This window comes from Miniopterus schreibersii (assembly GCF_964146895.1).
Source record: "Miniopterus schreibersii genome assembly, chromosome: X".
Lineage (NCBI taxonomy): Eukaryota > Metazoa > Chordata > Mammalia > Chiroptera > Miniopteridae > Miniopterus > Miniopterus schreibersii.
In genome coordinates this window covers 96,744,433-96,766,936 of record NC_138104.1, presented here as the reverse complement: position 1 = coordinate 96,766,936, position 22,504 = coordinate 96,744,433, and the positions used below count along the sequence as shown (strand labels likewise).

At 41.4% G+C, this 22,504-nt stretch overlaps 1 protein-coding gene across 7 annotated transcripts in view; it reads right to left on the bottom strand.

Annotated features, from left to right (window-relative positions):
- Positions 1-22,504, bottom strand: part of SH3KBP1 (SH3 domain containing kinase binding protein 1) — a 309,900-nt gene that overhangs the window by 92,550 nt on the left and 194,846 nt on the right. For all 7 annotated transcript variants that reach the window (XM_081126121.1, XM_081126120.1, XM_081126118.1 and 4 more), the window contains one exon: positions 12,945-13,020. In XM_081126121.1, coding sequence (XP_080982247.1) covers positions 12,945-13,020 — 76 coding nt within the window. The remainder of the gene's footprint in view (positions 1-12,944; positions 13,021-22,504) is intronic.

Sequence of the window (22,504 nt, the reverse complement as noted above, 5' to 3'; positions counted from 1 at the left end):
GTTTAAAAGACTAAACACATTCATAAGGTGTTTGAGAAATTAAGACTTAGAAAACTGGGATTTGATGACTCAGAACAGAAGGTAGAAAGAAAAATTCAAGAGAATTTGTGTCTACTGGGACAGGCATTTATTATTCTGCATCAAAGTCAACAGTACTAATGACTTTAAATGGCTTTAGATATTTCCCCAAAATGAGACCAGTTCTTGCAGACAGATCATAACCTAGAGCAATATACGTATCAATTATATTGTCCACACTACAATTTATATCACTGAAACGTGTTTTTTATTATGGTTAATGTCTCATCAAAGAGTGATATATAAAATAAAAGCAATAAAAAACCTGTAATACAGATACATTGTGGTCTAGGGTTGGTCTACATAAGACAGAGACAAGAGAAGGGGAGGAAAGAGTAAGAGAAGGACTCACTTTGTTCCTATGTAGATGCTTTTGCTTTCTGTCTAGTGGCTCCAAGATATCAGTTACCTCGCTTATTCTACTGTTGGAAAACTGCCATCTTAGGTACTCTGGGCCCCTGAAGCCTTTTGCTCATTAACTATGCTGAGGGTCACTGCTTCTAAATACCATCAATACCAATTTGTCTTAAGATTCTGAGGTACACATAGTTACCAACATTCCATCTCTTTTTAATTAGTAATAGCAAACCTCCCAAACTCTGAATCCGCCAAACGTTCTAAAGGGAGGGGAAAAATTAAGCATCTTCAAATTGGATAACGACAGCTCCTTGCCAATTTTCCTATTGACTATCTTGAGAAATATGACTACTCAACCTCAAAACTTACAACACTGAAAAAAATACAGTATTATTGAAGAACTGTCCTGCAGAATCCAGCTTTAAGGATAATTCATTGGATTGAAATCCTGGAGACATTTTACAAAGACGATAAGACACCCATGGCCAACAAAGAAAAGGAACAAGTCGTGTTTCTATTCCTTTTCTTTTTTTTTAATGTGGTCAAATATTTTATTTTATTATTTTTTATTTTTAAATTTTTAAAATTTTATTTTTGTTTAAAATATTACAGATGTCCCTTTTTGTCCCCAATGACCCAGTTCCACCCCGTCCTATCACCCTCCCCAGTCCCTCTCCCCACCATTGTCTGTGTCCTTGGGTTGTACATATATGCATATAAATTCCTTCTAGCTTATTCCTTTTCACCAAAAACAGTTAACTAAATGTGGTAGGCATTGTTAGTTAACTTCCCAACAGCCATTCCCCATCCCCTTCCCAGTTCACAGGACCCTAATGTGTCCAAGCATTATATTCAGGAATAGGGACCCCTAACATAGTCCTAGGGATGAATACAGTACATCTAGGCAAATAATATTAATCTCACTCCCTTTTGAAATTGATTGCTTTTGGGGTGAGCTTGTGATCTACTTCCAGCCAATGAGATGTGAGAGGAAATCTGCTTGGGGGGAGGGGTGGGGAAAGCTGTTAGATTTTGCTGAGTGAAAAAGAGAGAGAGACTTGAGGAAAATAGTTGTCCCTGTCTTTCTGCTTTCAAAATTGTTTCATCCTTGTTGAAAAACAGCACAATATTTGGCACTGGGGCAGTCATATTTCAACCATGAAAGGAAAGCCAAGAAAATCATACTCGGGAGGTGACCCTGAGACCTGACACTGTTGAAATGTCTGTCGAATTAACCAACTTCAGAAGGCCTGTCCCTGGATCTTGTTACCCAACTTAATAAAACTCTATTGCTTACCACCACTTTGTGGTCAGCTCGATATTTATCACTCAAAGCAGAAGATACCCTGACATGAAGGAACTCGGTATAAGAAAGAGAACCCTTCCAGTTACCTCTTCCAAGACACTTGACTCTAATCTGCCTCTCCCAAGAGCCCCTTCCTATGAATCTTTGTCATTCATTCCCTTTGCCCCCAACTCTTTCCTTGCTACCTCAGGACCAGGCCTATGGTAGGAGGTCAACAAATGACTATGGAATTGACCTGTAACCAACATTGTGAGAAAACATTTACAAAAAGGAACTAGCATGCCTTTAAAATGTTTCACGGGGCCATTTTATCTTATGTCCACAATTTCCCTATAAGCTAAGGAGGGTAGGTGTCCCCGTGTCTTTAAAAAACAGCTTTAATGACATAAAATTCACCCATTCTAATTGTAGAGTTTGAAGAGTTTTAATAAATTTATACAGTTGTATGACCATCACCCTAACCCAGTTTTAGAATACTGTGAGGCATTAGACACAGAATTATCTGGAAAGGACCAATTTTAGATAAAAGGAGGAAATAATGGTGTTAGTGGCTACTGTCCACCACCACTTTCCATGAAGCAGGTTCCTGCATGTCTTGCCCTTCTTTGCATCCCTAGAACCTGACACAGCTCCCATTCAGTGTTTCTTGATCCCCTAGAGACACCTATAAAGTGGAGGAAAATTTGAGGAACAGCAAAGTAGGAGGAGAGAATTCTGAGCCAGGAGTCAAGGCAATCAAGACTGGGTTCAGTCCCAGCTGGGCCATCTGAGCACGAGACCTGAGGGAACCATGCAGTAGCTCTGGACCTCAGTGTCCTCAGGTGAAAAATGAGAGGCCAGTCAAGGAGGGGTAAGAGGGGAGTTTGATTAACTTCAGCAGAAGACTTTTAGCAAGTTTAAACTTATTCCCAAACTCCAATATAAAACAACTAAAAATAGAGCTGTTCTTTAATTAGAGAGTGAGGCTGACCCATCTCCCATCCAGGTCCCCCAAAACATCCTGATGAAGAACTGGAGGCTCCAAGGAGCATACTGGGCTAGACCTAAGTCCCTGCGGACTCTGACACTGCCCACCACTAGTCACAGGTACCACAACTCAGAATGTTCCTAACCAAATATGGCAACCACTAGCCTCATATTTTAAGTTATTATGATATATTAGAAAATAAGAATTTGTTTTTACTGCTGAGGCATTTGGGCCCTAATTCAGCAGTACTGGAAAATGAAAACATTATGTTGGGTTGGATGTACTAATGGTTTTAAGATACTCAAAAATAAACATATAAAAAAGGTATTAACTCTGAGACCATTATTATTTTTTAAATATATCTTTATTGACTTCAGAGAGAGGAAGGGAGAGGGAGAGAGATAAAAACCTCGATGATAAGAGAGTCGTTGATCTGCTGCAGCCCACAACTCAGGCATGTGCCCTGACCAGGAATCAAACCCCAATTTCCTGGATCCTAGGTCGATGCTCATCCACTGAGCCATGCCCAGCTGGGCCATTATTTTATTTTTGGAGTATATGGAATGAAGATGTTCCCTTCTTTAATTCAAAAATTTATTGAGTCACCACCATGAAAATGATATTGTCTGTTCTTGGTCCTGTGAGATACAAGTCAGTCCAACTACCTCCTCCCACCCTCACATGGAAGTGACAACCTAATGTCTGGAGAAAGGCAAGGGGGAAAGAAGGATCAAAAGAAAAAACAAATATGAATAAGCACAAACTCACTATGATGCAATATTGTTATGGTGTTTCAGAGAAAGGCAAGATTACATTCAGGAGAAAGTTCACAAAAGAGGAGGTATTTGATATATCTTGAAAGAAGAACATAATTCCAAATCCTTTTGGACATGGGAAGATATAAATATTAAATGAGTAGCAGACAGAGATGGAGAGGAAGGGAATAAAATTAACTTTCGGAGGCAGGCATTTTCCAGCTATTCATCAATTAGATGGGTTTAATTAGTCTGAGATCAAACAGGAATGAATACACATGTGCACATGAAATAAAGGCACAATTTATCCAGTGACTGAGATGATTTTGTCTTTATTTTTTCTTTAGAAAGATTTAAAAATACTAATGAATTAGCATAAGGCTGAAAACCTAGGTCAGTTCTTAAGCTTTTTTTTTTTTTTTTTTTGTCTTAGAGTCCTTCAAGAATCTGATAAAAAGCAATCACTCTCTTTCTAGAAAAAGAAAAAAACCAGAAAAATATCCAAAGGTGCAGAGAAAATGTGTACAATATCAGAAGGTTCAAGGACCCCTTGCCTAGTTCCAGATCAAGATTCTCCGTACTAATTAATGATTGGCTTTCAATTACAGAAACTTGTTCTATTAAAACCACCAAGGCCCAGCCAGCATGGCTCAGTGGTTAAGCATCAACCTATGATCCAGGAGATCGAGGTTCGATTCCCGATCAGGGCACATGCCTGGGCTACCAGAACAAAAGTATCAAGCTCAATGGTGTCTACTTTCACCAGCATCAAAATCTGAAATTCTTTCATTAAACGGACAGATACTGTCTGAGACACTACTGATTCATAATCCCTTATCCAGAAAAAAGAAAAATCCTGGAGACAGAATTTTTCAGATTCAGAAAGGAAATATTTTGCACATACCGTGTAATATATAACATCCTCAGCTGGGGCCTCAGGCTGCACCCAACCATCAAAAATATTAAAAGTCTGCAACAAATAATGATTTGTCATCCCAGGTGGAATAAATAAATAAATACTACACACAGAGGCACATTGGTCCAGGACAAGTTTTATTACCCAAGTGATAAAACCTTTTAATTTCCTCGATTTTTGTATTTTGGAATTGCATTAAGGGTGTGGATTTCTATCATGCTCTGGGAAAAAAGACTGAGTTAAATAAGACTAGTATCTGGTTCTCAAGGAGCTTATAATCAAGGAGAGGAAATGAGGCATGTATACCCAGAGCTCTTGACAAGGCAACAGTGAGAAAAGGATGAGAGTAATGTGTTCAGCTTAAAGCATCAGAGTATCAGAAATGGGGAAATCATTTCCCAAAGGAGAGACTAAGGGTCCCTTCTTAGAGGAGTAAAATGGCAGTGGGCTCTGTACAGTGTTCTAGGACTTTGACCAGAGGAGTAGGAGTTGGGGTTCCCAACCACTCCTGATGACAAGGATGATGTAGGGCACCTGTTCTTTCTATGTCTTCCCAGACCCTTCCCTGGGAATTCCAATCAACAGGTCTGAAGTGGAAGCAGGAATCCACAAGCACCCTTGTGATTGTCCTCACCATGGAAGCTTAAGAAAAATTAGTCAAGGGCAGTGGTTCTCACACCTGAGTGGGCAACAGCCCCAGGTAGAGGACTTGTGAAAATAGAACCCCAAAGGTTTCTGATTCCCTAGGGCTGGGGATTTGCATCTCTACCAAGCTCCCAGGTGTTGCTGGCCACTACTGCTTGTCCAGGGACCACACTGTGAGAGCCACTGATCCTAGCCATGGGTATTAGCAAAGATTCAGTGCTAGAAAGGAGCAAAACAACTGTGAGGATATGGAGCATGGACCAGTGTGGTGGTGGTGCTAGGGCTGGTGGGTGCTGTGTGATAGATTTAGATGGGAAGTCCAGTCCTCAGTCAGAGCCTGAGGATCCGGGGCTAGTGGGGAGGGACGGAATGAACAGGTTTATTACTTGTTCAATACACATGATCTGAGTGTCCACCGTGTGCCTGGCAGCAGAGATGCAGCAGTGCCCTTAGGGGACTTACTATCGTTTACACTAGCGGTTAGAAACCGAGGCGAATTTGCTCCCTAGGGGACACTGACAATGTATGGAGACATTTGTGGTTGTCACTGGGGAAGAGGAGGTGGTAAGTGTTATTGGCACGCAGTACATGAAGCATAGGGATGCTGCTAAACATCCTACGATGGACACAGGACAGCCCCTCAACAAAGAGTGATCTGGTCCAAATGTTAACAGTTCCGAGGTAGAGAAATCCTGGTCTACACTTAAATCCAGACAGGGAAGCTAAACACAATGTGCACATCACTATGCTGTCAATGCCTTCCTTCATGAAAAAGCTGACTGTGGCCCAAATCATAAGATCACCTCTGGTCTCGGATCCTGCTGGGAATGTGGCTTTCAAATTATTTCACAACTATGAATTATGACACCTTTTATTCTCTCACTTTAAAAAGAAGAAAATTTTTTTCAAAAAGAAAGAAATCTGACAAGAGCCTTTCTGTTCTCTAGTATGGAATAGATCACAGCTCCTCTCACTGGCACCTTCTCCTGATCAGATGAAGAGAAGCTCTGAGTCTTTGGGAGGAAGGAAATCCACAGGTAACACAAAAGAGCTAGCTTTTTCTCCTCCAAGAGGACTGTATTTGGAATCCAGGTCTTCAGCAACATGGGCAGGCTGGGCACCTTAACAAGAAGACCCACCCCCACTCTGAAACTGGACAGCAAAGTCTGTGTTGGGGGCACTTGATGAGAGGTGCCTCTTAGGGAGAAGGGAGACCCCTGAGACACAGTCTGGGGGCTTTAGTACATATCAGGTATGGGAGGCACTAAGGTCTGTGTTGGGGGCACTTGATGAAAGGTGTCTCCTAAGGAGAGGGGAGACCCCTGAGACACAGAGCCTGGGGGCTTTACTACATAGTATGGGAGGCACTAACACACTAGGTAGGAAACACATGTAAAATCCAATGTGTCCAAATTCCCAGGCTCTAGAATGAGTAGGCTTGGGGGAAGATAAGTGAGCAAAAGCACCTGTCATGGAAAAAGAGGATAAAAGAGTTCCCCAGGCAAGGCCTTTTTTCTCTGATTTAAACATGTGGTGAGAAAGCAAAAGTTAGCTCAGGCTGGGAAAGTAAAAATCTGTCCAGCCATTCGTCAGGCTGGGGCAACAAATGGAGATCCAGCCAGCTGCAAAGTGAACCAGAAATAGGATTTCTCCCAAGCACATGCTGCAGCTGGAAAGGGTCCTAAAGAGCCCTTTTCTGAGTGACTACTGCTTTCTTTTCTTTTTTTCAAATCCTCACCTGAGAAAATGTTTATTGATTTTACAGAGAGAGGAAGGGAAGAAGGGAGAGAGGGAGAAGGAGAGAGGGAGGGAGAGGGAGGTACGGAGGGAGATAGATGTCGATGTGTGAGAGAAACATCCATCAGTTGCCTCCTGCATGTGCCCCAACAGGGGATCGAACCTGCCACCTTTTGGTGTACAGGGTGATGCTCCAACCAACTGAGCTACTGCTTGCTTATTCCTGAAGAAAGTTTGTCCTCTAAAACCACAGAGTAACAGAAACTTTTCTTTTGTATATGGTATCAGTAAGAAAGAAATGTTCCACACTTGGCTGAAGGAACTGAGTCACTTTGACACACAAAAGCAGCCTCGATTCTGCACACAAGTGCAGAGCCTCACATAAGGGGCTCTGGACACAGTGATGCATATCTATCTTAACTTGGTGGTTTCCAAAGAAACAAGACCTGGATCCCCCTCGAAGTCCAGGCCTAATGTTGACCCCTTTCCACATAGCCCTGCTTTGCTTTGAGCCTATTAAAACACTGCTTCATTTAAATTTCACTTCAGTCCTCTCTCCTTCAAATCTATAACTATTCTTTTTTCTTTTGTGTGGTGTGACACTCCACAGGTCCTCCTGTATAGTCAGTCTTCTTGGTCCAATGAGGCAATAAACCTGACCTTGTTGGGCAAGCTTGGTTTGCCATGATGCTCTTGTGCTGATTGGGCTAGAGCAGGGGCTGGAAGCATAAAGGATCTGTTAAGCCCACTGATAACCACCACTAATCCCTCAGAAACCCAAAATAAGCTCGAGGGTCTTATGGGAATAAATATCTCCTTTTCCTCCTGGTGACTGTGAACTTGGAAAGGAGACCCATGGTTCCTATGTCGCTTTTACAAGACACTGTCCAATATAGAGCCTGGTAAACTGTAAAAAATTTCTAATTCTCCATTAGCCCAACCACCATTTGTTCTGTGCCCACTGAGTCCATGGCACTTTTCTAGGCTATAAGGTAGGGGTATCAAGTAGAAGCCATAGCCCCCACCTTGAGGGAACAGTGATAGCCACAAGGCACCATGTGTCACTATCATAGGGGACAACTCAACGAAGAAAGTCAATGAACACAGTGATTAGAAAGGTGACATGGTGTCCAGGGATGAAGTGAGGGAGGTTAAGCAGGAAGGGTTAGCCTTTGCCCCCCAGTCATCATTTATTCAGAAGCCTGATCTGCCTTTGTACAAAATCTGTCAAGGATTCTGCTTTTGCCCTGGCTGGTGTTGCTCAGTGGTTAGTGTGTTGGCCCATGCACTGAAGGGTGGCAGGTTCCATTCCTGGTCAAGGGCACGTACCTGGGTTGTAGGTTTGATCCCTGACCCCGGTCAGGGCACCTGCAGGGGGCAACCAATGGATGTGTCTCTCTCACATCAATGTTTCTCTTTCTCTCTCCCCCGTCTTCCGCTCTAAAAATCAATGGAAAAAATATCCTCGGGTGAGAACAACAACAAAAAGGATCATCTTTTTCCTAACCCACCTGCTCAATTGGTCTTCTGAATCTCTAAGACGGAACTATTTGTTCAGAAAGATGCTAAATAGTCCTTTCTCTGAGCTATTTTTTGTTTTAGTTCACAGAGGCCACAAAACTGCATCACTTGTAGTAAGGAAGAAATTCCAGATGTGGTAAGCTGGAGGAACCTCAGGGCACTTCACTTATGAATATTTAGACAGTTTTCCTCTTGTTATGAAAATCATGGCAATCTGTTCCCCAAAGCATGTGTTTCAGATGAATTTCAATATCATAAAAGCTTTATTGGGGAAGGGGAGGTGATGTTAGCTGTTCAAATAAATCCTGATCAGCCGAGTTTCACTTCACTCAGAAAATACCAATTGACATGAACATTTTTTGAATCATCGTAACTCTTAGTCCTGACGGGAGTTTGTATTTTAGCATGCTAAGGAGGCAGCTGTGCAGGAGGGAGCTTCTCTCCTCTGTACTGCTGGGAAATTTCTGACATATATTTGTCCTCCAACCAGAAGGAAGTTGGACGCACTGCTCCCAAGCTCAGGGTCATTTCTAGTCATCGGTCAGCACTCTGTGTCCTTCTACCTGAACATGGGTGTTGCATCAAAATCCAGAAGCAGCAAAATGTTCCCAATGGAGAGGGCTTTTTAGCAGACTAGCGCACTTTATGGCATTATGGAAGAACAATTACCCCAGAATTTACTCTCTAAATGAAAGCCAGAGTTTATGTGAGGGGTGAGATTAAACTGCAGAAATTCATGCTCGGGGTACATGAAAAATATTGGCCAATAAACATCCCTCAAGGCTTCGCTGACAGTGATAATTCTCTTTCCTGACCTACTGCCCTCTTACACGAATATTTACACCTATGCCCAATGACATCATCTCATGTTCCTACTAAATTGTTCACATCTTCCTTTTGTCTCTCCCATATGGCTGCTCAATTCTTTCACTCTGAATCATAAAACTTTTGGAATTGAGTCAAAGGATGAAGATTCTGGGAGAAACCTCAGGGGTTCTTGCTAGTATAACCCTCTGACTTCACAAACAATACAGACAAAGAAATAAAATTATGTGCTCAATGTGGCTCAGCAGTTGAGCATTGACCTATGATCCAGGAGATCATGGTTCGATTCCCAGTCAGGGCACATGCCTGGATTGCAGGCTCAATCCCCAGTAGGGGATGTGCAAGAGGCAGCTGATCAATGACTCTCATCATTGCTGTTTCTATCTCTCTCTCTCCCTCTCCCTTCCTCTCTCTGAGATCAATAAAGATATATATATATTTTAAATTATGTGCCGAAGGCCACACAGCTAATAACAGAGTTGGTTCTAGAATTCGTGCTTTTTGGCTCTTGGCCAAAACACACCACCCAGCTTCTGTAAAACCTCTCTTCATTAACAACCCATCCCCCCACCATCAGGCTTTCAGAGAGCCAGGTGGGTGAGCAACCTTAAGAAATATTTCTAGGACTGAACAAGGCATTGCCTAGAGCTATGACCCTCCCACATGCTTAAAGGAGCTAAGCATTCAAAACTGTGTTAACATCCAGGCTCAGGAAGCCCATCTTAGATCCCAGAATAAGTCTCAACCTACACCATCCAATTGGTGGCCACTAGACACACGTAGCTATTGAACACTTGAAATGTGGCTACTCTGAGTTGAGAAGGAAGTACGATACATGTACAATACATAATGGATTACGAAGGCTCATATGAAAAAAGAATGAAAATATTTCATTTAATAATTTTGTACATTACATGTTGAAATGATAGCATTTGGGATAGTGAGTTAAATAAATTATATTTAAATTAAGTTTATCAGTTTCTTGTTTCTTTTTTAAAATGTGACTACTAGAAAATGTAAAATCACGTATGTGGCTCACATAGTATTTCTATTGGCCAGCACTGCTCCAAAACACAGCCAACTTCCTCTCCCACCCAATCCTTCCAAAAAAATTAGTGTCCAGCCTACAGACATTACAGAAGGTGAAAATAAAGTATCAAGGATATGCTCTTATCCTACGGTCAGGTTTTAAGACCTGAGGTTTAGTCACTTAAGCATGCCCTGTAGGCTGTCCTGTTTTGTGCCACATCTTTATTGATCTTTAGATAGAGAGGAAAGGAGGGGGGAAAGAGAGGGAAAGATCAACCTGTTGTTCACTTATTTATGTGTTCATTGGTTGCTTCATGTGTGTGCCCTGACCGGGGATTGAACCTGCAACCTTGGTGCATCGGGACACCGCTCTAACCAACTGAGCTACCCGGCCGGGGGCTAATGTGTGACATCTTTACAAGTGACAATCAGGTCCCTCGTGCTCAGCCCTCCCCCACCCCCCAAAATAACCCATAAGTCACCCAAGGTCCTATTTACTCTGGACAGAGTTGAACAATCTACAGGGAAGTTCTCTTTCACATCTATTAAAACTCTTTTCCATTACAAAACAATTCTCTGCTTCTCAGATTATTATTTCTGCAAACATAAGCTAGGTTAGTGAAGGCCACTGGTTGTCACATGTCATGAGGATAGCCTGTCCTAGGGACTACATTCCCATTACCTTTGAGGTTTGCTGCATTTCCCCTTTTCCTTTTCCTGCCTACTGCCCACTCCATCCATCCAAGCAACTTTCCTAGTAACCTTGATCATCTATAAACTTGTTAATAGCCATAGCTACAAAATGAGCAATTGAATGGAAGGAAAGATGGGCTACTGTCCAACAATAGCAATGTTTCCGAAATGGTTTAACTGTCAATTCTTGAGAAAAAAATTTCAGGACTCTTAAAGAATCTCGAAGGCTTTAAGGTCTAGCCCTGGCTCATGTTACTAAGTGGTTAGAGCACTGGCCTGCACACTGAAGGGTCACAGGTTTGATTCCCAGTCAAGGGCACATATCTGGGTTACAGTTCCCTCCCTCTCTAACCCCCGTTGGGGCCCCTGCGGAAGCAACCAATCAATGTGTCTCTCTCACATTCATGTTCCCTCCCTTCTCCCCCTTCCACTCTCTCTGAAAAGCAATGTAAAAAATATCCTTGGGTGAGGATTAACAACAAAAAAAGGTTTCAGTGCCTAAAGGTAGGTTTAGCGTGATAAGCCTATAACCTGCATGAGTAAATGCAGGGCCAGTTTCTCCTTAGGGACACTTGTAAGCTCAGAACAGTGGTTCTTGAAGCTTGGGTCCTAGACCAGGAAGCAGCAGCACCTGGGAATTTGTTAGAAAAGCAATTTTTCAGGCCCCACCCCAGATCTACTGACTCAGAAATTCTGGAGGTGGGGCCCAGCAACCTGGGGGGTGGGGCCCAGATCTCCAGGTGATTGGGGACAAACTTAAGTTTGAGAACCGCTGGATTATAGCATTATACTATTATCCAGAGTCAGATTGTATCATTAACAGATGGAAGGCATGTAGGATAGCCTGTCCTACGGACCACATTCCCAAGTTCATTTGAATCTTAAACATTAAGGCAGAGCTCTAGCATCTGCATCTATATTATCATGAAGTTATTTATCTAAACCACCATTATTGGCTTAGCAAGTCCCATAAATTCATTTTTGTGTGTCTAAAGCAGTATCCCTTATTTGCTCTCAAAACTACCTGTTTGTACTGCAAAAGGAGTTCCTCGTATGTTATTCTGCAATTAAAAGAACAAATCTATACTTGCTCTTACATTAATCATAATTATGTATGTATGAGATATCTTCTCTCTATCTTTGGCTTTCCAAACTAGATTAGTAGTCTGTCCACCTTATCTGCATAAGAAAATCTGAAGTTGAAAAAACAACAAACAACAAACAAAATAAAATCCCTAGAATTTAAGTACTTGTTTCTGGGAAAAGACACACTAGAGCACGTTCAGAATGCCCAGTTATGGGAGGAATGACTAAGGAAATGGAGAGTTGCCTGATTTAGCAAATACAAACACAGGATGCCCAGTTACATCTGAATTTCAGATAAACAACAAATATTGCATGGGACATATTTATTACCCCCAAATTATTCATTGTTTATCTAAAATTTAAATGTAACCAGGCATCTTGTATTTTATCTAGCAACTCTAGAATTGGGAATACTGACCTTTGGGAAGGTTCTGGAGAGACAACAGTTCTCAAATACGTAAAGGACTGTTAGGAGGAAAATGGGCTGATATCAATATAGGCCCAGAGACTAGAACACGTGGGGAAAAATTATAGGAAGAACATACCTGGCTCAACAGAAGAAAGATTTGTATCTAGAAGGATTTGTGCAGAGATGTGCTGAGGATGCTAGCAGGAAGTCAAGGTTTGGGAGTGTTGACTGAGTGGTTAGGCTCAAAGATAAGGCCTCTCTGACTTGAATGCCTGTGAACCCCTAAATTGCTTAAGTTACTATTCTCTAGAATCTCTCTGCCTCTGGAACTATGCATAGCGCACTGGGTAGATATAGATAAGCCCTGGCTCTCCACATGGGTGAGATACACAAAGTAGGACAGAACCACATTTCTTAAAGGAGACAGCCCTACCCCCAAGAGCTCTGAATCTAACTGTGCCCATCCGACTGGTGACCCAATGAAACACATTTGTGTGCACTTTTTTTTGATGTGTTAAAAAAGCCATTAAGATTATGTGAGGATTTTACCAAAAGCATTTCAGTTATTTAAAAACCCTTAGCTGCTTTCAAATATAAAATGGATAAATAAGGAAACTCACTCTTCGTCCTGCTGTCCATTTCTGTTTTTGATGAGTCTGGAGTTGCTGTAGCTGGAGGTAACTTCTTGCCAATAGTCTGAGAAAGAAAAAGATGATTCTAATTATCAAGATGATTCTCTTCATTAAGCAAAGGAACAAAATCAAGATTATAATGATGAAATGCTCACAACTGGCTCTGAGAACCGCACACTTAAGCTTTGCACTGCTCTGTGTATTGGTCTGAGTCTCAGTGACAAACAAGCAGGAAAACCAGGTAAAAGGGGCATTCAGTACTTTTGTTCCCTTTCTTCCTTAATGTTCTTACTAAAAGATTGATTGTATTTAGCAGAGAAAATAAGTACATTTCCCTTCATTTTATGAGCAGCTCACTAAATCTATGGAGGCACAGCACCTGGCCCAGAGGAAGGGCTCAAAAGCATGTATCTACAGAGAGTAAGAATAAGAATGGTAATAAGAGGAAATGAATAAAAAGAAAGAAGAGTGGAATTAAGGACAGATAAACAGACAGGTGAGTGGAAGGACAGGCAGAAGCCAGAGTGTCCAGGGCAACTGTGCCTTACTGCATCCACTTTTAGCCCAAGGAAAATGACTATTGATACCAGGGAAACACCTGTCAAAACCAAGGAGCTGGGTGAATCAACCTCCGCAACAATGAAGGCTTTCCCCAGTGAGAATTCTGGCCACTGGGAGAACCAAACATATCTGCCCCTTCGACGCATGAAGAGGAATGAACTGCATAATTCAAAACCCAGCACAATGAAATGTTTCTTCAAATAAAACTGATTCACCACAGTTTTTAATTTGAAAAATATATTCATGCTTCAAATGTTGAAACTAACATTAAATATGAATAAATCACAGAAAGAGGATAAGATAAATCAAATCCTCAGTCCCTCATGAATTTTTTAAAACATTTGTGACAGAAAGCCTTTACATTTTACATGGTGACATTTTTATTTAGTGCCCCAGGGCTTTCTGTATTAGATAAAAAATGAAACCCAAAATATTATGCTGCCCCTCAACTGCTGCAAAGTACTCAAACTAATAACAAATTGTGATTTCAAGGCAACATTAAGGAGGAAAGAAGCTTGATGTTAATCGGCCATGAGGTCAAATTTGATGAAAAAACTGTTCTTAGAATTATCTTGAAAAATCAGGAAATGACAGTAAAAATAGACGCTCTCGAAGTGTTGTTCGCACACCTTTTCACACTTCCAACAGCATCTTCATCAATTTCCCTGTTTTTTCCCTTTTGGGGACCATAATAAAGCATCACAATTGTTAAAGCATTAGCAAGAAGAAAAGAACAACAATCAATACTTTAGTTATTACTGACAGGGGAGAGAGGAAATCAGTAAAACACAAAACTGAACACTATGTCCAATCCTGACTTTCCAAAAAAAAAAAAAAGAGAGAGAGAGAGAGAGAGAGAGGGAGAGAGCCAATGCTTTGGGCTTTACAACAAATGCCTTCTGTCAGAGAAGCCTTCACAGGTTGTTTATTCTTATAACTTTTCCTTATTTGGTAAAAAAACAACAAAAAAGCCCAAAATGCTGCCCATCATCTCTAATGTCCTGGTTTACCAGTCTGTCCAAGCAGACATCAATTCAAGGAAAGCCACCAGTTAAATCCACTTACTTCTGCACAGAAAGACACAAGAAAGCAAAGCTGGCTCTGCTCCTTTTTCTCATGAAATGCAGCACACTGTCCTCTGTGTGGATCCCAGCAACAGGGATGACGATGAAGCTGATACCTCACTCACCTTCCAAGGGCTCTGGACCTTAATTCTGTCCTTCTTCATGGGCCATAACTAAAAGTCTAGAGTAAGGCAAGTCCTGCCCTCTCAGCCTGGTCCTCCAGGTGTCCCAGAGATGTGAATTATTCAGATGTTTCTCTTTTCTCTAGACCCAGAGAAGTATGGTTCCCAAACCAGCGACACCAGCATCACCTGTGAACTTGTTAGTAAAGCCAACTCCCAGGCCCTTCCCCAGGCTTTCTCAATCAGAAACTCTGGTTTGGTGCCCAGCAGTCTCTGTCTGAACACACCCTCCAGGGGATTCCAATGCACACTCAAGTTTGAGAGCCACCGACCTAGATTTAGGAGGGATTCCAGTAGTGCTAACCAAATACCTTTTTTGGATTTGGTTATTAACTCAGGTGCCTATTCTCAGACCTAGATAAATTATAAAACATCTTTTTCAGTCTTCTTCCTCTCCTCTCTCTCTTTCCACCTTCTTTCTACCTTCTTTATTTGTAACTGGAATAAGAACTTGTCATTGCTACTGAGTCAATTCAGGGAGAAAATGGAGTTTAGTAGAACAGGCAATATGACAATACCACCGAGATCTAAAAAAAAAAGTGGAGAGCACAGTTGGCCATGAGGCCCTTCACAAAAGGAGTACTGAAAGGGTGAATGGACGGATGGATGAACAGGCAGAAAGATGGTTGTTGTTTTTTTAATCCTTACTCAAGGATATTTTTTCCATTATTTTTCAGAGAGTGGAAGGGAGAGAGAGGGAGATAGGGAGAAACATCGATGTGAGAGAGATCCATCGATTGGTTGCCTCCCACATGCACCCCAACCGGGGCTGGGGATTGAGCCTGCAACTGAGGTATGTGCCCTTGGCCAGAATCAAACCCAGGACGCTTCAGTCCATGGGCCAATGCTCTAACCACTGAGCCAAACCAGCTAGGGCGGAAAGATGGTTTTGAACCAACAATGGAAGACTGTATCTAGCCTCTCTGGGTCAGACTACCTCAAAGGCCAGAAGGCAGATCCCCATGACTGTACTATCCTTCAGGGAAAGTCATGCTCTGCTGCTCTTACAGTGTTTCCCTTTATTGGCCTTCATTGTAGAAGAATATCTCACACACTAAAGGACACTGAACAACCACTGCTCCTGCCCATTAACAGCCTGTAGTGCTCTTTTGTCATTGTGTCCACCCCAACACCTGACACATTTCCAAATACCCCATTCAAAAACCTCTATCCCCTGCTCTTCTGCTAAATACAAGAACAAAGACAAGGGGCAGTGAAGTACTGCTTTCCCACCAGGCTTCTAGCTTGCCCTATCTCTGAAAACATCTTTGGTCAATCAAAACAAAATGAGCAGGACCCCTACTTTTAAAGGGCATACATCATGAAAGCAATGCCTAGCTCCAGTACGCACATAGGTCATGTATAACTGAAGGTCAGCTATGTTGCAAGCTGAAGTGAACAGAAAAATCAGGGAATCATATCCATGCATCTCTCATCCATCTCGCAGGCAGTGAAAGAGGATGTAAGGTTTTCAGTGGCTGTGGAAAAGGATTCAGGATCTCCACTTGTGGCTTCCTTGGGAGAGTTCTGAGTTCTTGCCTGCCTGGGTACTGTAAGGAAGATGGCTTATCCAGGACAAGCACCAGCCCTGCAGCAGTTAGGAGATGTGGTGACACTGTTCATGACACAGCTCTTTCACCTCCTGAGAGATCTGCAAACAGGTCCCTTGCACAGTATGCTGTCTGAAGGAACAGATTCTCAGGCTCTGCTTCATAGCTTAGCCAAACGTTTCCTCTTCTGTTCTGTACTGTGGCTAAAGGCTTCCTAGTACCTATGTCCACGCTACTCTGGTCTGCCTGTCCCCCAACTCAGAAGCCACTGTTTGGTCTGGGAGTGGAAGTACATGTGGATGGCTGAATGAGGCTGAAAGCTCTACAAATAGACTATTGCTATCAATCTGCTTCAACACACAGTGATTGCCAGGCTGCTGTCAACTTGTGTCTCTCCTACCACATCTTAATCTCCATTTAAAACCTGATTTTTAAAAATCAATAATTCAAAAAATTAATTCCTTTGAATATTTAATACCAGAAGTCCCTTGCCTATTAGCTCTCTTGACAAAAGTGCTCAATAAAATTTGGGGATTTGTTGTTGTTGTTGTTGTTTGTATAGTAGGAGCATCATATATACTCCTAGCTCTACAAGATCTGGTAATACGGCATCAGGACAGATAAACCCCATATGATTTCAGTTAGTGGAGCAAGTGATTTTTTTTCCTTTTCTGTGCCAAAATGAAGAAACTAATGCTCATAGGGAAGATAATCACTAGATTTGTGTCCAGTGGAATCCAGTTCCCTAATGACTAATATGTCTGTTTCTCTTTGTGACTGCTGGAGCCTGAGCCAGGATCCTGCTCATATCAAGTATAAAATCACTCCTCTGACTTTATTCTAATTCAGATGCAAATTCCTTTGAGTGTAAAAAAGTTTCTAACTATAGGGCAATGCTAAGGAGAAGGAAGTTTAACTCCTATCTCTGAAAGTCTCCTCTCCAAGAATACTGCACACAACACTTGAATCACAAAGGTGTAGGGAAGGCGGGCAAGAGCTCCCTGCATTGGTGAGGCCCCCCTCTTGGCAGACCTGGCTTTCAGACAGCTATTCTAGAAGATAGTGATCTTCTGAGAAACTATATGTAGACACTGCTTAAGTGCTCACACAAAGCCAAACACAAGAGATGACTTTTCAAACTATTGGTAAAATATGAGATGAAGGATGGCTTTTTGAAGACATTCCTTTTACTATACTAGGATCTGACGGTACTCCTTTCCTTTCTATTTCTATAAAGTCAGAGGAGTGATTTTATACTTGATATGCAGATTTATTAAGTGCCTGTTCCATGTGAAGCAGGGAAGCAGACGAAAAGGCAGGAGAATGTTGAACATCACTGGAAACACCACTCCAGAGTGGTGCGTTGAAGGGTGCCCAACCATTCAGCGTGGTTATCTCAAATCCTGGTCACATACAGGATACAGAGAGGTAAAAGGCTACAGGAGACAGTAATGGGAGGAGGGACAAAACAGTGTTTATATATGACCATATCCTCAACCTTTCAGCTTTCATTTTCTACCATATCTCAGAAAGATACACAAACTGCTATTAAAACTCACTGTAAACTTTTTGTATTAATTTTTACATGCTCCTTTCATGAACTGATGGTATTAGGGAAAAGTTTTCTTGATGCTCAGTAGGGAGCCATAGGAGCAGAGCAGAAGCTTCATGAGCCAGCTCATGTCATAGCCAGTGAGAACAAGCACAAAGAAGTGTCCTTACAATGGAGCCCCTGTGTGCTCTAATGGAAGACTTTTCTGCTCCCTGGGAAATTTACATAGCAACTGTCAACTCCCTTGCCTTTGGTTGGCCTAGCTTAAACTATCTGATAACAACACAAGATATGCCAGAGTAAAATACAACTCAAAATTCAAAAAATAAAATGCATGGCCCAGTAAAAGAAAAAATATATTTGTAGTTCCATTCTGGGGACAGAGGTTACCTTTGAAATACCTTATATACCACTACGTCAATTCCAACATCTCCCACAGGTTATACTTCACAGTCTACATTTAAACTTAAGTATAAGAAAAAAAAATTTAAGCCACCTTCTGATTATGAAATTGTGCTTAAGACTTTCAGTCACTCATATAATGTCTATTTTCCTGGTTGCCTTGAAAAGTTAGTGATGATTCAAGTTACATTAAGCCTTTTTGCCCAATCATAAAGACCTCGTCAGATTCACAGCTGCTTTAGAAGCATTTGTTAACTGTATTACACTTAGAAGTTTAGTTGCTTTCCCACTTTTTCTTCAGAGAGCAGTACCTAGATGTTAATTATTCTCTTATCTCCACAAAGTCAAGGGTCGGTGTTTGTTGAATGCAGCAGGGAGTCTGGGGATGCCATCCATTCACCCATTGCCCTAGCATTAACATCTTACCCAACACAACAGGTAAATGAGAGGAGATGTCTTCCTTGACAAATCAGACCAGGAGGCACTCTTGGAGCCCCAACTGTTTGTTACTGTTATATATCAGCTCTTTCCAGCCTGGTCACTGGTGATAACACATTGTCTTAGATGTCTTTCTAGATCCCTGTTGCCTTCGACTTACTCCTTTGTTCCCATGTACACACCCCCCACCTCCTATTAATTACTGGTCTCCACAAAGAAAGATCCAATCTCAGCCATGTTTCTGGTGGCCTTCTCTCTGCCTATGACTTTCAAATATTCATCCTAGTCTGCTCCCTCGCATTCTGTCAAGCTCCTATCTATTATAGTCAAAGACCCTTACTCTGAGAGTTCATTATTATCCAAATATGTATACATACCAACACACACACACACACCATTCTCTTGTTCTGAAATCATTTTCCAAAGTGTGTTACCAAGATGTTCTACCAACAAACCAACCACCAAACCACCTACTCCTATAATCTGGTCAATTTGGGAAACACAGAATACTCGGTCTAATCCATGCACAATAACATATTAAAGGCTCTGAGAAGTCCTATAGTTACTGTTTAACTTTATCCTTAACATTATCTGTGTTCTCCACACTTATCTGACCACAATTCTTACTTTTTGTGATACCTATGAACCCATCAAGAGAATGAGTAGTCTATGGAGTAGTTGGGTGAACATCACTACTTTTACTTCCTAAACTCTCTTGGCTCATCCTCTCTGTCTCCTAGACTCATGACTTGGAACTCACCTTGGATTACCCCTTTACTGCAACTTCCTATATTAAACCTACCACCAAGGCCCTGCTTTCAGATTCATCCCTTCCTCTTTGACCCTAGCCTAGAGCCTTGTTACTATCATAGGGACTATTTTAACAGTTCTGTAAACAAGGATCCTATTCCATGATTGAAGCTGCTTTATTTGCTCTCGCATAAGACTCAACTTTGAATCACTCTCCACCATCACCCCTTACTATAGCTACTTCAAAGCACTGAGAATATATACAATAGTCTCTCCTTATCCACACGGGGTACATTCTAAGATTCCCTGAAACCACAGATAGTCTCTGAACCCTATATATACTATGTATTTTTCCTATACATACATACCTAGGATAAAGTTTAATTTATAAATTAGGCACAGTAGGAAATTAACCACTAATAATAAAATAAAACAATTATATCAATATACTGTAATAAAAGTTATATGAATGTGGTCTCTATGAAAATACCTTACTGTACTATACTCATCCTTCTTACAGTAACGTGAGATGATATAATGCAAATGTAATGAGATAAAGTAGGGTGAATGACAGATATTTTTAGACCACAGGTGACAACGGGTAACTGAAACCACAGATAAGGATGAACTGTTTGTACTGCTTCTTTATGGCTGTTCATGTAAACTGCCGCAACCCTGAAGAAATTCAAGGATTTACTTCGAACTCACAACTGCTGCAATTGCCATTTCCCTCAATGGCTAGTACTTCTCTCTTGTGCTCTTAAGAGTAATAATAGCAAACTTTCTCTGAATACAAAATGCCTAGTCCCATCTTAGATGCTTCTAGCAGGTCTTCCAGGGTTTACTCTTTTGATCTGTCCAATAAAAACTTCAGTATCTGTCATGCTACTAAGCACATATATATGAAGTCCGTTTTATATTTGTATATTACACACACACTTGGAGACACATGTATGCATTTGTATGCACCAGTAGAGAAATGTATCTGAGAATTTGAGCCAAATTCTATTTTTTATCATGCACTTTAACTTCTGCCAGAATTCTGAATGCCTCTAGAAACCAAGCCCTAAAAACATGGAAAGAACCATACAACACATTCACAGAAAGGGTAGACATTTCTCTTTGTCAAAGCAAAATAACTTTCTGAAGTTTTAGTAGAGGCTTCCACTCATATTGGGAAATGTAGTGCCAAATTCCAAATCAAACTTGCTTAAGTGCTCAATGAGGTGAAGAATGTACAAACAACGTTAGAGTCATAGAAGGCAGCTCTTGAAATGTCTGACAATATATGAAAATACTGTTTATAGTTTAGCCCTACTGTTCTGAGAAGCCTGCATGCTGTTTTGTTGTAAGATCATCTTATTCACAGGATGAACAAGCCAAAGTAAATTTCCATTTTGTATACCACTCGGGCAAAGTACAATTCGCCATTATGTTTTAAAAGACTATTTTCTGCTGTTAAAACAGATCAAAGGAAATCTTAAACCTTCATTCCACCAGAGGATTAGTTATACCCTTTGATTAACAATGCCTTCTTTTTAGATGCATTTGGAGAATTTAAGAAGAGTGTGGGTAAGAGAGAGAAGGGTGGTATGGCAGGAGTAAATATAATGGGCCAGTTTGAGTTTTGTTCGTTCACTGCTTTAACATAAGACTTTCTGTACATGTATGAATCAAGGCCTAATTATCCTATAAAGTAGTTGTATGAATTCAATTAACATACAAAGACCCTTTCCAGATCTAAAATATTCTGACTTATTCAATCACAACATAGTCCAGGCTATTCCCCTTGCCTGGGACGGCACATGCTCCCCCAGTATATTTGAATCTCTTCTCATCTTTAAGGTTCAACTAAAGTCCAGCTGGCTAAATGAAGCTGCTTTCAGTAAGGTTTTCTACTGACATGCAGCCCACACTGACCCTGACATTTTTATGTATGAGATACTGCAGGGCAAAGCCACGTCTTATCAGTTTATCAGGTTTCCTGTATACCTCTAAAGTGAAGGTCTCAGAGCCTCTCTCACTCCCCTCCCCCCCTCCCTCCCTCACTCTCTCCCTTCCTTCCATTCAGCATTCTTTTCTGGAACTACCATGAGCCATGATTTATGCTGGAGGCTGGGCATACAAAGATGAGATGGGGAGAGTCCTGGATCTTCAATGAGTTCAAAATTTAGCAGAAGAAATAGACTCATTAACAGAGCAATGCAGTGCAAAGGGAAAACCACTACAATCAAGGTGGGTATAGAAGAGAAAAAAAGAGCCATTAACAATTCTACATGGGAAAATAGCCTCAAAGCAATGATGAGGACTGAGTTAAATTCTGAAGGATAGGTAGGAACTGGCCACGTAGAGAATGGTGGAAAGGGTATCCCAGCTGAACAAAAGCAGGAGCGAAGGTGAGAATGTGTGCAGGGAATAGGGGCTTCGCAGCACAGAACAGGGTGAGGGTGGGGATCACACTCTGGGATGAAGGGAGGGAGATTTGCTTGGGCCAGGTGGCCAGCAAGGTAAGTTGGGGCCAATGTTACAGTTTGTTCTTTATCTTAAAGACAGCTGGTAGTAAGTAGAGGTATAGCATGATTAAATTTGTGACTTTAAGACCAATGATCTGGTGGCACTGGCAGGAGAAAAAAAAGAAAAGACGTGCAAAAGTCAAGAAGATAAGAGGTTGACAAAATAATCCAACCAAGGCAGTGAAACTAAGAAATATATTTAGACTGGGAACACCTATCCATATTCCATAGTCACTCCAGGGATAAATCGGCCATTGTGAATTGGTTTGAATATAGATGGAAAAAACCCCAAACTCTGCTATGTTCTTGGGTGTACATATATGCATTCTACATAGGTACTGAGTGCCAATGATATGCAAGAAACAACATTAAGTTCAGATCCTGACCATGAAGGCAAAAGAGCCAGAGGCAGGGGCTCAGGAAAGCATCATGGAGAATCAATCTTGATGTGAAGGATCACAGTGTGTTTCTCAGTGCTCTGTTGCTGCTGTGCTGACATTCAGTGGAAAAATAGAAGGCCTGTGAGAGTTTTCAAC